The sequence below is a fragment of the Bufo gargarizans genome, chromosome 1 (genome assembly GCF_014858855.1).
Source record: "Bufo gargarizans isolate SCDJY-AF-19 chromosome 1, ASM1485885v1, whole genome shotgun sequence".
NCBI classification, from domain to species: Eukaryota; Metazoa; Chordata; class Amphibia; order Anura; family Bufonidae; genus Bufo; species Bufo gargarizans.
This window is the reverse complement of record NC_058080.1, coordinates 251,932,591-251,948,309: the sequence shown is the minus strand read 5'-3', so window position 1 is coordinate 251,948,309 and position 15,719 is coordinate 251,932,591. Positions and strand designations below refer to the sequence as shown.

General features: G+C 46.9%; 1 protein-coding gene across 2 annotated transcripts in view; it reads left to right on the top strand.

The window, feature by feature from the left end:
• Positions 1–6,012: 6,012 nt before the first annotated feature.
• LOC122944312 (ubiquitin-conjugating enzyme E2 D2) overlaps positions 6,013–15,719 on the top strand; it is a 40,682-nt gene continuing 30,975 nt past the window's right edge. The window contains exon 1 of one of the 2 annotated variants that reach the window (XM_044302506.1): positions 6,013–6,378. In XM_044302506.1, coding sequence (XP_044158441.1) covers positions 6,355–6,378 — 24 coding nt within the window. In that variant the 5' untranslated portion in view covers positions 6,013–6,354. The remainder of the gene's footprint in view (positions 6,379–15,719) is intronic. The other variant, XM_044302507.1, reaches the window with a different exon arrangement.

Genomic DNA, 15,719 nt, shown 5'->3' with positions numbered 1-15,719 from the left:
GAAGGGATACTTTGCCTTCCCAGGCCCCTCTACTCCACGATGGCACAGGCAACCCATGGAGTGATGCGCCAGACAAAAACTCCTATGTGTGATTTAGTACGTAGCATATGGTACGCCCCAGGGTTCAGCACTGTAACAGTCAGACATACTCAAGGATAAATGATTTGTGCCCAGAACAACGTGGGCAAGGTGGTTAAGGTACCCAAGAAACACGTCTTGCTTTTTGTATCTGTTTCAACGTTTGCAGACTACCTTCAAATACCCAAGGTGGGCATGTATGAGTATGTATTGATATGTGACTTGTTTTCAGGATGGGCAAAACCGTACCCAAAGAAGTAAAGGAGATTATGGCTGAAGTTGTGTGCAGGTATGGGGTACCCTAGATCATTGAAAGTGACACCAAGTGCAACTTTGAAAGTGTCCCCAAGTGCAGTCACAAAAACCATCAAGCGCTACAAAGAAACTGGCTCACATGCGGACCGCCCCAGGAAAGGAAGACCAAGAGTCACCTCTGCTGCGGAGGATAAGTTCATCCAAGTCACCAGCCTCAGAAATCGCAGGTTAACAGCAGCTCAGATTAGAGACCAGGTCAATGCCACACAGAGTTCTAGCAGCAGACACATCTCTAGAACAACTGTTAAGAGGAGACTGTGTGAATCAGGTCTTCATGGTAGAATATCTGCTAGGAAACCACTGCTAAGGACAGGCAACAAGCAGAAGAGACTTGTTTGGGCTAAAGAACACAAGGAATGGACATTAGACCAGTGGAAATCTGTGCTTTGGTCTCATGAGTCCAAATTTGAGATCTTTGGTTCCAACCACCGTGTCTTTGTGCGACGCAAAAAAGGTGAACGGATGGACTCTACATGCCTGGTTCCCACCGTGAAGGATGATGGAGGAGGTGTGATGGTGTGGGGGTGCTTTGCTGGTGACACTGTTGGGGATTTATTCAAAATTGAAGGCATACTGAACCAGCATGGCTACCACAGCATCTTGCAGCGGCATGCTATTCCATCCGGTTTGTGTTTAGTTGGACCATCATTTATTTTTCAACAGGACAATGACCCCAAACACACCTCCAGGCTGTGTAAGGGCTATTTGACCATGAAGGAGAGTGATGGGGTGCTGCGCCAGATGACCTGGCCTCCAGTCACCGGACCTGAACCCAATTGAGATGGTTTGGGGTGAGCTGGACCACAGAGTGAAGGCAAAAGGGCCAACAAGTGCAAAGCATCTCTGGGAACTCCTTCAAGACTGTTGGAAGACCATTTCAGGTGACAACCTCTTGAAGCTCATCAAGAGAATGCCAAGAGTGTGCAAAGCAGTAATCAAAGCAAAAGGTGGCTACTTTGAATAACCTAGAATATGACATATTTTCAGTTGTTTCACACTTTTTTATGTATATAATTCCACATGTGTTAATTCATAGTTTTGATGCCTTCAGTGTGAATCTACAATTTTCATAGTCATGAAAATAGAGAAAACTCTTTGAATGAGAAGGTGTGTCCAAACTTTTGGTCTGTACTGTATATTCTGCGTTTTTCACGTAACGCAGGCCCCATAGAAGTGAATAGGGTTGTGTGAAAATCGCAAGCATCCGCAAGCAAGTGTGGATGCGGTGCGATTTTCACGCACGGTTGCTAGGAGACGATCGGGATGGAGACCCGATCATTATTATTTTCCCTTATAACATGGTTATAAGGGAAAATAATAGCATTCTGAATACAGAATGCATAGTAAAATAGCGCTGGAGGGGTTAAAAATAAATAAAAAATAATTTAACTCACCTTAATCCACTTGCTCGCGAAGCCCGGCATATCCTTTTGTCTTGATCTTAGCTCTGTGTAGCAACAAAAACCTTTAGTGACGTCACAGTCATCACATGATCATGTGATGGATCATGTGATGACCGTAGTGACGTCACCACAGGTCCGGTTGCTACACAAAGCTAAGATGAAAACAGAAGGAGATGCCGGCTACGCGAGCAAGTGGACTAAGGTGAGTTAAATTCTTTTTTATTTATTTTTAACCCCTCCAGCGCTATTTTACTATGCATTCTGTATTCAAAATGCTATTATTTTCCCTTATAACAATGTTATAAGGGAAAATAATACAATCTACAGAACACCAATCCCAAGCCCGAACTTCTTTCTAAATTTTTGGTAAATTTGGGATTTTTTCATATATAAAGGTGAAATATTTTGACTCAAATTTATGACTATCATGAAGTACAATATGTCACAAGAAAACAATCTCAGAATGGCTTGGATAAATAAAAGTGTTCCAAAGCTATTACCACCTAAAGTGACACACGTCAGATTTGCAAAAAACTGGCCTGGGGTAGAAGGGGTTAAAAGATCGTTACTAAGTCTTGTCTGTCTCCCAACTTAATGTAAACAGAAGACAGAGGGGCGGTCCTCCACACTGCATGTATGCATTAGGCTTTAGAGTTAGGAGGCGTGTCTCTCAGTAATCCAATCTGATTGGCTGTCAAAGAGCTGCTGGCTACAGCAAGTGTGTATGGGAAGTGAGGGAAAGCTGTTTTGGCCTCAGAGAACTGTCAGAGGAGCCATCTTGAGAAGATCCTCATATTGTAAATGTTTAAACAGTCGTAACTAAGGGAAAACTCAAGAAAAACAGTTGTATGTGAGGAAACTAAAGATTGCTTTATGCATAATGCTGCTGCAGCAGTAACATGCTAAAATTGAGTTTTTTATGAAAACATGAGTTACCCCTTTAAGGATACTTTCACACTAGTATTTTTGCTGGATCCAGGGTTACTGATACTACAACCGTCTGCATCCGTTATGAATGGATCTGGTTGTATTATCTTTAACATAGCCAAGACGGATCAGTCATGAACTCCATTGAAAGTCAATAGGGAACGGATCAGTTTTCTATTGTGGCAGAGAAAACGGATCCGTCCCCATTGATTCGCAATGGAGGTCATGACCGGATCCGTCCTGATCAGTTTCCCAGGACAAAAAGAAAAATATATGTTAGAGTTTGCTCTCCGGTCTGGGAACGCAACTAAACGGAACGCATTTTGGAGCATTCCGTTCTGTTCAGTCCCCATTGACAATGAATGGGGACAAAACTGAAGCGTTTGTTTTTCCGGTATTGAGCCCTTATGACGGATCTTAATACCGGAAAACTAAAACGCTAGTGTGAAAGTAGCCTAAGGCTACTTTCACACTCGCGTTTTGGCTTTCCGTTTGTGTGATCCGTCATGGGCTCTCACAAGCGGTCCAAAACGGATCAGTTTTGCCCCAATGCATTCTGAATGGAAAAGGATCCGCTCAGAACTCATCAGTTCAGTTTTCATTACACTCTGGAGGCGAACACCAAAACGCTGTCCGCTTGACGAAACTGAGCCAAACGGATCCATCCTGGCACACAATGTAAGTCAATGGGGACAGATCCGTTGTCTCTCACACAATAGAAAGCGGATCCGGCTCCCATTGACTTTCAATGGTGTTCATGACGGATCCGTCTTGGCTATGTTACAGATAATACAAACTGATCCGTTCATGACAGAAGCATGCTGTTGTATTATTGTAACGGATCCGTTTTTGCAGCTCCACGACGGATCCGCCCAAAATGCGAATGTGAAAGTAGCCTAAGTCTTTTGCTTCCTCTATGAGAAATCGACTACTCTAGTACTGGAGATCTGTGAAGAATAAACTTGAACTCCCTTTTTGAACAAAATGAAGCACTGGATTGCTAAGTGAAAGATATCGTTACATTCAGCAGAGCTAGTCCTAGAAGGCATGTTGTCTGGTTTAAAGGGAACCTGTCATGTTGAACATGATGTTGGAGCTGCAGGCACATGTTATAGAGCAGGAGGAGCTGAGCAGACTGCTTTTACTTGTAATTTATTCATTTACATTCTCGCTCATTCTGGTTTTGAAGTCAAGAAGACGGTCCTACCAGTGATTGACAGCTATCTCTGTATGCAGTCATAATGGGAAGGCTATCCTCACTGATAGGACCGTCTCCTCGACTTCACAGAAGATTAGTAGTCCTAGAAGACTCATCTGTTTTGTATCCTTACAAGCGCAACGTTCTGTAAGACGAAAATAGTTTCAAAAGTCCTGACCAGCTCAGTGTCTGCAGGAGGGGTCTAGCTGGTAAGAGCTAACGCTTTTCTTTTTTTACTTAATGCCGCCTCCTAGAGCCAGTTGCTATATCCATGTTCTTCTGTGTCCCCCAATGACTGGAGGATGAAACAAGGGCTACTTACCTCACTATCCCCAATCCACTCCTGATGTTAAACAGGTCCCTACTTCCTGGTCCTTCCTGACACACAGGAAACGTCAGCTTAGCCATTCACAGGTCGAGGCCTGTAATCAGCTGAGTGGACATACCTGTGTGTCCAGAGGGACAACGAGAGGGTCCTGGAAATAAAGAATGTCGATATGAACATAGCCTAATGGGATTTTATGAAAATCCACTGCGGTTGTTTACATTGGATACCGCCTAGGCCTGTTTCATATTTGTGGTAAACAGATCAGTCAGGGAAAAGCCTAGCAGACCAGGGAATACCAGCCGTTGGAGTATCGGCTGCTAATCGGCGGTCGGATGAAAACTGCGGCGTAAAGCGTTATTTGTCAGGCCGCTCCTCGGCATATTTACTGGGTTGGCGCAGGCTCTCTGCTGGTCCTATTATAGTGAATGGGGGCCGGACAGTACCTCAGCAACGCCTGGTTTACCGTTTCTTACGGGTTAGTTCAACTGAATGGGGCTAAAGTGCAAGAGGACACCCACTATGGCTTTGTGTGGTTGCTGTCCGCACAGCATGACAAGAAGGCTTTAAACCAGGCATCCTCAAACTGTAGCCCTCCAGCTGTTGCAAAACTACAACTCCCAGCATGACCGAACAGCCTACAGGTATCAGCCTACAGCAGGGCATCGTGGGAGTTGTAGTTTTACGGCTGGAGGGCCGCAGTTTGAGGATGCCTTCTTTAAACAGTCAGCCCGTGTACTTCAGAGCTTCCTCCTGTTGAAAACAATTGGAGGCACACACCATGTGGCCTCCGCCAAAATGTCTATGGCAGATTGCGCTGTGTGAACGAGCCCTTACTGTACACATGGGTATTGTATTATCAGTTTTTACATTCACTAATCTGTAGTTTATTACAGTTCTGGACAGATTTTCATTTCCAAAACCGTATTACCACACGGTTTACGAGATGTGTTGCTCCCCGTCCCTTTCTTCCAGTGTCATTGTGTTTTCCCTCCACATAAAGGAGAGATATTGTCACCCTACCTCTCAGTATAATTCCTACTATTTCTGTTTTGCCCTTTAATTCGCGAAAAATGACTTTAGCCTCGAATTAAAACGCGTGCAGTGCGACTAAACCGTTCTGACCAGGCAGACAGGTGAGCGCGCTCATTGTCACACACCTCACAGAGATAAAAGTTGTGGAGGACTCCCGCCACTTCAACGCAAGGCGCCATGCCTTAGACGGCGGTTACAATGTGCCGCTCTGACGTCACAATCGTCGGACACGCCCACTCTGTGCCCGCGCCTAGCAACAAACTCGCGCTCTTCTGGACGTTTCTGTGACGCATCGGGCGCGCGCCTCATGTTCCACAAACGCCCCTCCTACCCTCAACCCGCGGTGGATAATGTGGTATAATGGCAGCCGTACATCAAGAGCCTAAGCCCTGCCAGCGGCTACGGTCACTCTGGTTTACTCAGAGACCACCCTTTTCCTCCCGCCACGTCATTCAGCCGGTGACGCACCGCCGCACCTCGTTGCATAACACTAGACTCCGCCATTAAAAGCAGAGTAGAAAAAAAAAGCAAGGGTGTGAGAAGCGCCGCTTCCGCTCGTCCACCGTCAGCGTGACATCACTCTTCACACATTGCCATGTTTTGTTCTTCCCACAGCTGTCAACCCCACTCGCAGCGGCCACCAGCACGTCTGCTGGACCCGCCCCCAAGCTGGCGCCTTGCGTTTCGCAACCACGTGACGCCACATGGGCGTGACTTGCGTGTAAAGGAAGAGAGCGCGCTACATAGCCGCAGCTCAGCCTGTGACGTAGAGGTGTGCGTGGCCGGGCCAGCCCGAAGGTGGTAGCGACTAGCTGAGGACAGAGCCCTATTGCGGGGGGAGGGGCGAATAGTAAAAAAACATAGACACCCGGTGGGTTAGATAATTGATATCAGACACCCGCCTTCATTCGCCCCCTTAGACGTGTGTGGGCGGCTCCGGGTTGTAGCGTGTCCCGGATATTGTAGGGGGGGCACCACCACCACCTCCTCTTTCTCCGCCTCTTCCTCGGCTCTCTCCTCCTCCGCCCAACTCGCCCGAATACCCGCCCGGCACCGGCAGCAGCGAGAGCATCATGGCGCTGAAGCGGATCCACAAGGTGAGGGGCTGGCGACTGTGTAGCTATCCCGTGTACGTACATATGTGCTGCTACTCAGGGAGGCGACGGCTCGGGCCTTCTGTGATGTCCGCCCTGCGCAACACCCGCCGGGTCACCCTGCTGTTCTCGTCACACTAGACGGCCGCAGGTGAGAGGGGGTGTCGTGGGGCGGCGCGGGGTCTGTGCGGTGCGTGCGCACAGTCCACTCCTGTGGACTCGGGGGGCCTCCCATCCCCCACGCCGTTACCCCGCGGTGGGTTGTGTGTGTAATACCGCTGTGTGTGAAGGAGTGCCCCTCGTGGAGCGGAGCCGCGTCCGTCCACAGCCCTGCTGCTCCCTCCCATGGCTCAGCCCGCAGTATAAGATGGCGGCGCTGCCTCTGTGTTGTTGCCGCACACAGCGCGCTGGGTAACACTGGCACTGCCCTCACACAGCCGCCATCCCCGGGTCTACACGGCCGTCACCCCGCCGCATAATGCCGGCCACACGTGCAGGCCGCAGAACCGCGTCATCCCCGCCAGGAGCAGGCCCGCGTTCACACCGATGACAGAGCTCACTTTGCTGAAGCCGCGTATACAAACGCCATACTTCCTCCTTTGTGTTCCGTGTGTACTTCAGAGTTCACTTCCTTATAGACCCACTGTTATGGAGGGATGCCTGCCTTATGGTAAAATGAAGGGTAGACAGGGAGCCTAGCCGGTCCTAGTGCCTGGCTTTCTGGCCAGTGTTCCGTAAAGATCAGATCGCTCCCTGACCTGGCCTCAGTCTATGGTAGGCTCCAGTAATTCCTCAATTACAGGTGAGCTGGCAATCATCAGGAGGGGAACAGGCCCTTCCCGATAATTGCCTGCGCCTCACAGGAGGACGTGCGATCACTGCCACAGATTTTGTTTCTGGGCGGCAGCTCCCTGTTCTATTGCCTAGAAACTATGATCTTGGTGTCCACATAAACAATACTCGTCCATCCGCCGATCGGCAGCGTCTTTACACAGGTCCGTTATAGGGAACGTGCGTTCACAACCGTGGATGTAGACCGTCACCATACAACAGGCAGAATCGGCGGTAATCTGGCATCTGCCGCTACGATCGAACGTGAAGGACACCCTTAGGCCTCGTTCACATTCCTGTGTTTCGCTGTCTGCGTTCTCTGCGCACACGCCCATTTAATAGAGATGTTCACGTCGGTATTTAATTTTGTTTCTGCTGTCCATGGGTCAGTGAGAGAAATCGGAGATGTGCACAAGTTTTTGTCTGTGATGTTGACCAAACGCGACCATTACAGTCTATGCATCCGTGAAGATCGGACACAACACGGGTGGCAGCTGTTTGGTCTGGTTTTCACTGACAGGAGGTTCTTTTGAAATGGACTTTCAGCTGAGTAGTGTCCGTGGAATATGGATGACATACTGAGGGCAAACACTGATCCTTCAAACATTTCCATGGACATCAACCGGACATAAAAAATGTGAACAAGGCCTCAAGTGCGGAGTGTGGCGCTCTTCTTTTGGTTGGACTTTGTTCACATTTTGTGGTGGCTTCCATTTTTAGAATGAAACTGATGCCTTGTGACAGATCCAAATGACTCGATTACCTCTCCCTGATGAGAGTAGTAGTGCAGGCTGTGCTGTTCCTATCACAGCGCTGGAATCCAGAACTTGGGCTCCTCTACAGGGGAGAGGGAACGAATGAGGATTAAGGGGGTCCTGTCACCCGCTTTTCCCAATTTATAGTACCAGCAGTGCCCATCAGTACATGTAACCATCACTGCCAACATGCTTCAGCGTATGTTGTGTGGTGTGCGAGATGGTGACATCAGAAATCATCTGGAAGCAGAGGGCTTGGGCACCTCAAAAAAGGAAAGCCCACCCAGCCGGGCACTTTGTGTTGGATTTCCATATCGATAAGTTCTTCTCTAGGCAGCGACTAGACTCACACCCTGGTGATGCACAGCTATGTTGGCAGTGGTGGATACACATTCTGCTGGGCATTACTGGTACTGGGAAAAGTGGGTGGCAGATTCCCTTTATTTTCTGGACAACTTTGGGCATCACGGCTTTTGGATTCACCCAAATTGTATGTTGCTGGCATCCATTAGTCTTTTTGGGAAATCGCCCAATTTTCTGTAGCTCTTTTATCTTTGTCTTATTTGCAGGCTGAAGGTGACCACCTTGGAAGATATGTTTGGGTGGTATCTCATTACACACAGCAGGCTTTTAGCCCAAAGCGGGAGTTGGATCCAGCAGAAAGGAGAAGATTGATCTGATATTCCCTCTGCTACCAGAAGAAATGCCTCATTTGTGACCAAGTGCACAAATTGGGTGCATCTTCCATCAGTCTGTGCACCTAAACAGAAATCTACGACCGCTCCGAGCCGCCCTAGGTTTCTGGCTTCATTTACACCAGGACACCTGTGTACATGAAGGTAACGGTACCTGACCTGCACACTCCTCCCCCTCCCATCTGGAAAGTGGCAAGGGCTTTGTAAGAACTTTAATTGTGACAAAATATTGTTGCCGTGGCATTCAAAAGTTTCCACGCCAGAAAAGTAGCATGGGGAAAAGATAAATTCACAAGACCGTGGGCAGCCGGGGAAACTCTGGCCATATGTCAGCAGCATCTCCCCTGACCCCAACTGACTGCATCAGTGTTTTCTGGCTGTTCCTATCTGATTGTGGGTCTATTGTACTGTACTCACGTGAGTACAGTAGATCAGCGATCATATCCTGCTATGATGCAGTCAGCTTGTGTCGGGATCCAAGGCCTTAAGTCCGTCCTTCTCATTCCAATCATCTTCTGGATCAAACAGACTGCATCACAAAGCTGTCTGACCAGCCTTGTAAGGGCATTTTGAGGTTACAGCAAGTGGGGGTCTCATCTATCTTTGTTAGAAATGAGTGCTTTGCCCTGCTGACATGTTACTAAATGGGTGGCCCAATGTTTCAGTGAACCAAGAGGAAATGGTCTGAGAGAAGCCTTTGCTCTTCTGCTGGCCATAACGGCTGGCAACAGCGGTCAGCTGTACTGTGAGGCCACACTTCGTAGCCAAGGCTCGGAAGATGGACTGACTGCAGACTGGCACGTATTGCAGCTGCGTTGTAGAACCACAGGCTTGTGCAGTTCAGTCACACATTGGCATTACGCTCGCCATATATTGGGGCAGTGATCAGGTAATTGCCCCATGTAAATGTGCAGTCACCTGATGGGTGAGAAAATGCTCATCTTTAAGGTGACTGTCATTTGCTTAGGGATCTGCTGCCAGCAAACAATGAATCTGTATAGGGATGATGTGACTGCAGATCTCCCCGCTCCACAGTCAGACAACCAGTTGTCAAGTCATTCGTCCAATTCGCCCATCAATATGCCAGACTAAACTGGGAAATAAGTGGCTTCATGCAAAGTGGTCAACGGATTGAATTCAGGCGACTGTAGATGGCAGTGATCTGTCAGCTGTCACGTGATGATGGCTGAAATGGTCCAAATTGTCCTTTTTGACCAGCTTATTTTTTCCTTGTGTTTGGGTAGCATTACTCCACGGGTATTTAGTCTGTCTGAACAGGGTACCACAGATGACTCCTAAGCATGGAAAGAGTCCAGCAAGATGTCCATATACCTGCTTGATGGTCCTCGTGGTCTAACCTTGGCTGTAAGGTTATTGTAGTATCTCACCGAGCGTGTACAACTATAGGTTCTGCAGTGTCTTGGAACATCTGAAACCTCAGGGTTCTCGCACACGATTGCGGGTACAAAACATAAATCCTACATGGATTTTCGTGCGGATTTCTGTGCGTTTGTGCATCCAAATCGGCATGTTTATTTTTTATTTTTTTTGGGATTTACCCCTGTCTCATCCATTGCGTTGTAAAATCGCACAAATAATTGACTTACGGCAGATTTCAAAATCCGCACGACGGGTCAACTTCTGCACAGAAAAAAAAAAGCAAAGTGCACCTGAGATTTGTCCTGCTGGTGCTGTGGCCTTATCCTGCCTGTGTGGTGGTATCTGTCCCTTTTTTTTTTTTTTTTTCACATCCATATTTGGTTTTTGATGTCAGGCTGGCTTTCATGGATAAATACACAGGACAGTCGGTGTGTAGTCTTGGGTGTAGATTTTAGAATCCTGAGTAGTCAGACTTTTCTCTTAAGATTATTTTTTTTAGTAGAGCGAACATACTGTATTTTAGTAATGGGCTTTATAAATATCCGTTCACATTAGGATTTTTAGAAATGTGTATCCTAAGTTCAGCACCTAAAGCAAACATAGCCCAACATGCAAGACTTGTCCCATCTGTCCCCTTATAGCCCCCTCCAAACAGTGTAAGTTCTCCTCACTTATGCTCTATGGCGTTTCTTTATGACATCATAAGACCTCCTGACTGACCCCCCCCCCCCCCCCCCCAATCAGACCTCAGATGAAACCACTATGCTTCATATCAGCCCCCAGCCATTATTCAGCAAACCCCCCATTGCCTCAGACAAAATAAAACACTTGCCTCTCCTGCTCCGGACGCCGCCGCTCCTCTCCTCCAGCGCAATCCTCTTGATCCTGCCATTGGTTGTGCTGTGAACTGGCGCACACAGCATGAGGTCACAGTACTCCCAGCCGAGGACCAGGAAGCGGTGAGTACAGAGCCTTCACCACTTCTCGGTCCTCCGGTACTAATGAGCATTCCATAATGGAAGTGCTCATTAGTATTATTCGCCCCATAAGACACATTTTTCTCCCCCCCCCCCCCCCCCCCTACTCTGGGGCGTCTGAGTTTTATATTTGTGGGGATGGACCATATTTTGCGGGATATGGACACATTGCTAGGGTGCCATACATTTATGTAACTTGCATCCATGTTAGTGGGAGGATGCTCTTGATACAGGCAGGTTGAGGGTATTTTTGCTGTAATACTTTTTGAAGGGTGGTTTATTCATTATTTTTTTTTTCCCACCTGGTTATTTTTTACAGATTTAATTTTTTCACACTTATTGCCGTGGTGCTTGGGAAAGCTGAGATGGCTTGATCTGTACCCTCCCAGCAATCCTTTTAAGCAGGGGATGCTGGAAGGGTACAGATCACAGCTGGAAGCCCCTACATCATTGTGACGAAGGGTTTCCATGGCAGTGGATTCTTTTCTAGTGCCACATTCAGTTCCCACTTTGAGCCCTGTGTTGGGCCTGTTTCAGACTTGCGTTGTTGTTTTCCGGTATTGATGTCCTGCAGAGAATCTCAAAACTGGAATAAAAAACTGTTCCCTTTAGTTTCTTTTAGTTCTAATGCATTCTGAATGGAAAGAGATCTGTTCCGGCAGCTTTCCGTTTTGTGACCGGACGCTGCAAGCTGTGGTTTTGTTTGGTGATAGAAGCTAAACAGACTGGATCTGTCACGAGAAACAATGTAAGTCAATAGTGACGGATTTTTTATTTTTTTTTGTATTTAGTGACTGATCCAGTTTGTTCTGTATTGATTTCCCACAACTGCGTACTATAATGGACGCATCCTGATGTGGAAATGAACATATCTGTTTAATTACGGTTTTCAGATCCCCTGCCGGATCTCAAAACCGGAATTAACGCAAGTGTGAAACAGCCCTTAGGCATTTTGGCTCCCTGACTCTCTGTCCAAGCTTTTAGTTTCCCTTTTAATATGCACCCTGGCTGCACATTGTTCAAACCGGCGTAAAGGAAGAATATCCAAATTGTGCCCACAACCATAACGGCAAGGAACTAAGAGGGTTATCCAGTCCTGATATAGTCTCCTGGTGCTCCAGTGTACAGTATCAGCCTGGTTGTCTTGTACATTGAACAAGCCCTTCTGGTGGTAAAGGTAAAATGTGGAGTCCTGTAATTGCTTTAACCCCTTCTACCCCGTGCCAGTTTTCACCTTAAAGAGGACCTTTCACCAGAATAAAACTTCTAAAGTAACTATACCGGCTTGTATTCAGAGCGGCGCTCAGGGACCCCCCTGCACTTACTGTTATACCTGGGCGCCGCTCCGTTCTACCGTTATTGCCTCCGGTATCTTCACAGTTAGGCTCCAACCAGGGGAACCTGCCGGCGACTCATTCTCCCATGCTGCATTGCTGGCCAATCACAGCGCTCATAGCCTGAGAGAGAAAAAAGCCTCTCGGGCTATGAGCTGAGCGCTGTGATTGGCCAGCGCTGCAGCATGGGAGAATGAGACGCCGGCAGGTTCCCTTGGTTGGAGCCTAACTGTGAAGATACCGGAGGCAATAACGGGAGAACGGAGCGGCGCCCAGGTGTAACAGTAAGTGCAGGGGGGTCCCTGAGCGCCGCTCTACATGCCTGTATAGTTACTTTAGAAGTTTTATTCTGGTGAAAGGTCCTCTTTAAGGGCCAGGCCATTTTTTGCAAATCTGACATGTCACTTTATGTGGTAATAACTTTAAAATTTATTTATCCAGGTCATTCTGAGATGGTTTTCTCGTCACAGATTGTACTTCGTGACAGTGGTAAAAATGAGTGAAAAAATTTCAATTTTTATTTATAAATATCAAATTTATAAATTCCCAAATTTAAATTTCTCTTTTATAATAGTAATACCTTCAAAAATAGTAATTACTTTACATTCCTCATATGTCTACTTCGTTTGGATCATTTTGAAAATGACATTTAATTTTGACATTTAATTTAATTAGTTGAATTGGCTGTGAAAATTACAAACTTTTTCCAGAAATATTCTTTAGGCCCAAATTTTTCACTTTCATAAGGGGGAACTGGAGAAAATGTACCCCCTAACTGCCTATTTTCTCCTGATTACAGCAATATCCCATATGTGCTTGTATACTGCTATATGGGCGTACCACAGGGGTTAGAAGGAAAGCAGCACCAAATGGCTTTTAGAAGGCAGATTTCACCGGAATAATTTACAGGTGCCATCTTGCAATTAAACACAACCTGAGGTACCCCTGGAGTGGAAACTCCAAAAAAGTGACCCTATTCTGGAAACTACACCCCTGAAGGAATATTTCAAGGTGTGTAGTGAGCACTTTGACCCATTGGGTGTTTCACCGAATTAGGAAACACAAATTTTTCACTTTCACAAGGGGTAACAGGACAAAATGCACCCCATATTTTGTTCCCCATTTTCCCCTGAATATGCCAACAACCCCATATGTACTTAAAAAATAATGTATGGGCGCATGGCAGCACTCTAGAGGATTTAGCTGACCTGAATTGACAGACATGGATTTTAGGTGCTATGTTGCATTAAATAAATTCCTGAGGTCCCCAGAAATGAAAACCCCCATGAAGTGACTGGAAGTGGTGAAAAGGGTACTTTTTTAGCAAACAGGTGTTTCACAGAAGGCAGAAATACTTGAGAAAGCACATATTTGTAAAACTAAAAAATTACAATCAGACCCCAATTGTTCAATTTCACAGGGGGTTAAAGGAGAAAATGCACCCCAGTATACAGGGCTCCAGACGAAAAAAATATCAGAGCCATTGGCTCCTAACCTGAAAAATTTAGTCGCCAAATTTAAAATGCATATAATTACGGTATAATTAAAGAACAAAAAAAACACACCTTGCCTAGGGTTGTCACGATACCAAAATTTCCCCTCTTCGCTGTTTGTCGGACCATGTTGTCCAGGTACTACACAGGAACCATGGCCTCCTGAAGTACTCGGGCCCTCCCCTTCCTGACTTTGGAAAGTTAGGGCCTTGATGACCACCTCCTGGAACTGAAGGAAAGTTCCTGTGGCCTGCAGCTCTATGTAAAATGTATGCATTGTACAGTGCCATCTGTACAATGTATGCAGCCAGCTTTTTGGAGGGACAGGGAATATGGGGGTCTGAAACTGCTGCAGATGAGCCAAAGATCACTACAGCTGTTCCAGATGTTCTTCTGAAAAGTGAAAAGCACTGATTTGTGGTGGTACCACAAGTCCCAGCCTACAACCAGCAGCACAGTGGGGAATAAGTCCTCTCTGCAAGCGGTCACCAAGCTAGAATGGCTGCCTGCAGAGGAACAAACTGTTCTTTCAGCTGCATAGCGCTGCCATTGGCTAGAGCGTTGTTCCAGCCAATCACGGTGCTAGGACAGGACATCAGTGTCTGATCTCCCCTCCCTGACCTCGGAGGTGACATGGGCTGATGTAATGAACCCCAATCACCTTCGTCCCAGCCACCAGCAGCACCACAGATTGCCTACGAGTTGTATAGCACTGCCATTCGCAGCGTTCGGAAAGGGACACGTGTCTGGTGTGTCCTCCCTGACCTAGGTGACATGGGAGGAGCCAAGCCCCCCCCAGCGGTCTTCACTAACTGGCCAATCGGGGCTGCAGGGGGGTGGAAAAACCTCCTTGTCGTCCTCAGCGAAGATGGCTGCCAGCTGATTAGTGCAGCCATCTTATGCGATGCAGCACGGTGACCGGAGTTAACATAACATTCTATTACGTCAAGATGCGAGAAGATGTCGTGAAGGGATTAAAAGCCAGCCATAGCTGTTGGCTGACCATTGCCTCCCCTGACTTAGCCAGACATAGCTTTTGTTTTAATAAAGTGGGGGGGGGGGGGGGAGAGAATCTCTCCCCAAGGAACAGACCTTCAGACAAACTGAAACCTACCATCTAGCCAACATATAGGTTCAATAACTTTATCCTTAATAATTACGACTGGTCCCTCAAATATTAATTTGGGCTTCATGCAGATTGTGGTGTCTGTATTTCAGTCCCCAAACAGATTAATAAAATGCACATTCCTTCCATACTTTCTCATCCTGCTAGAAAGGGCTATTCTCTGCTGTACAGACAAGAGTAGGACAAGTGAGCATGGCCTCATAGAAATTAATTGGTCAGTGTATCTGCAGCAAGTCCTGGAAGAGTGGCTCACAACTGCTCGTCATGTGCGACCACGTACTAGGTGGACATTTTGTGGGAATTGGAACACCAGAGGTGTAGAACAGTAATAACTAGGCACAGGGGCACTTTTTTTTTTTTTTTTTTTTTTTTTTTTTTTTTTTTTTTCTTTCCAATGATGGGTATGAAAAAGTTACTACACTGAGATCTAAGGCTAAATGCGCGCGATCAGGATCCATTCACCTAAATCCACACCAATTGATGCGGATTGACTGCACTGATTTACCTGCGGACTGTCCGCACATGAATCCTGAACGTGTGCATTTACCCTTAAACTGTCTGCTTAAGGCTACGTTCACACTCTCGTTTGGTGCGGATCCGTCATGGGTCTGCACAGACGGATCCGTTCAGATAAAACAACCGTCTGCATCCATTCAGAACGGATCAGTTTGTATTATCTTTAAATTGGCCAAGACGGATCCGTCTTGAGCTCCATTGAAAGTTAATGGAGGATGGATCAGTTTTCTAGTGTCA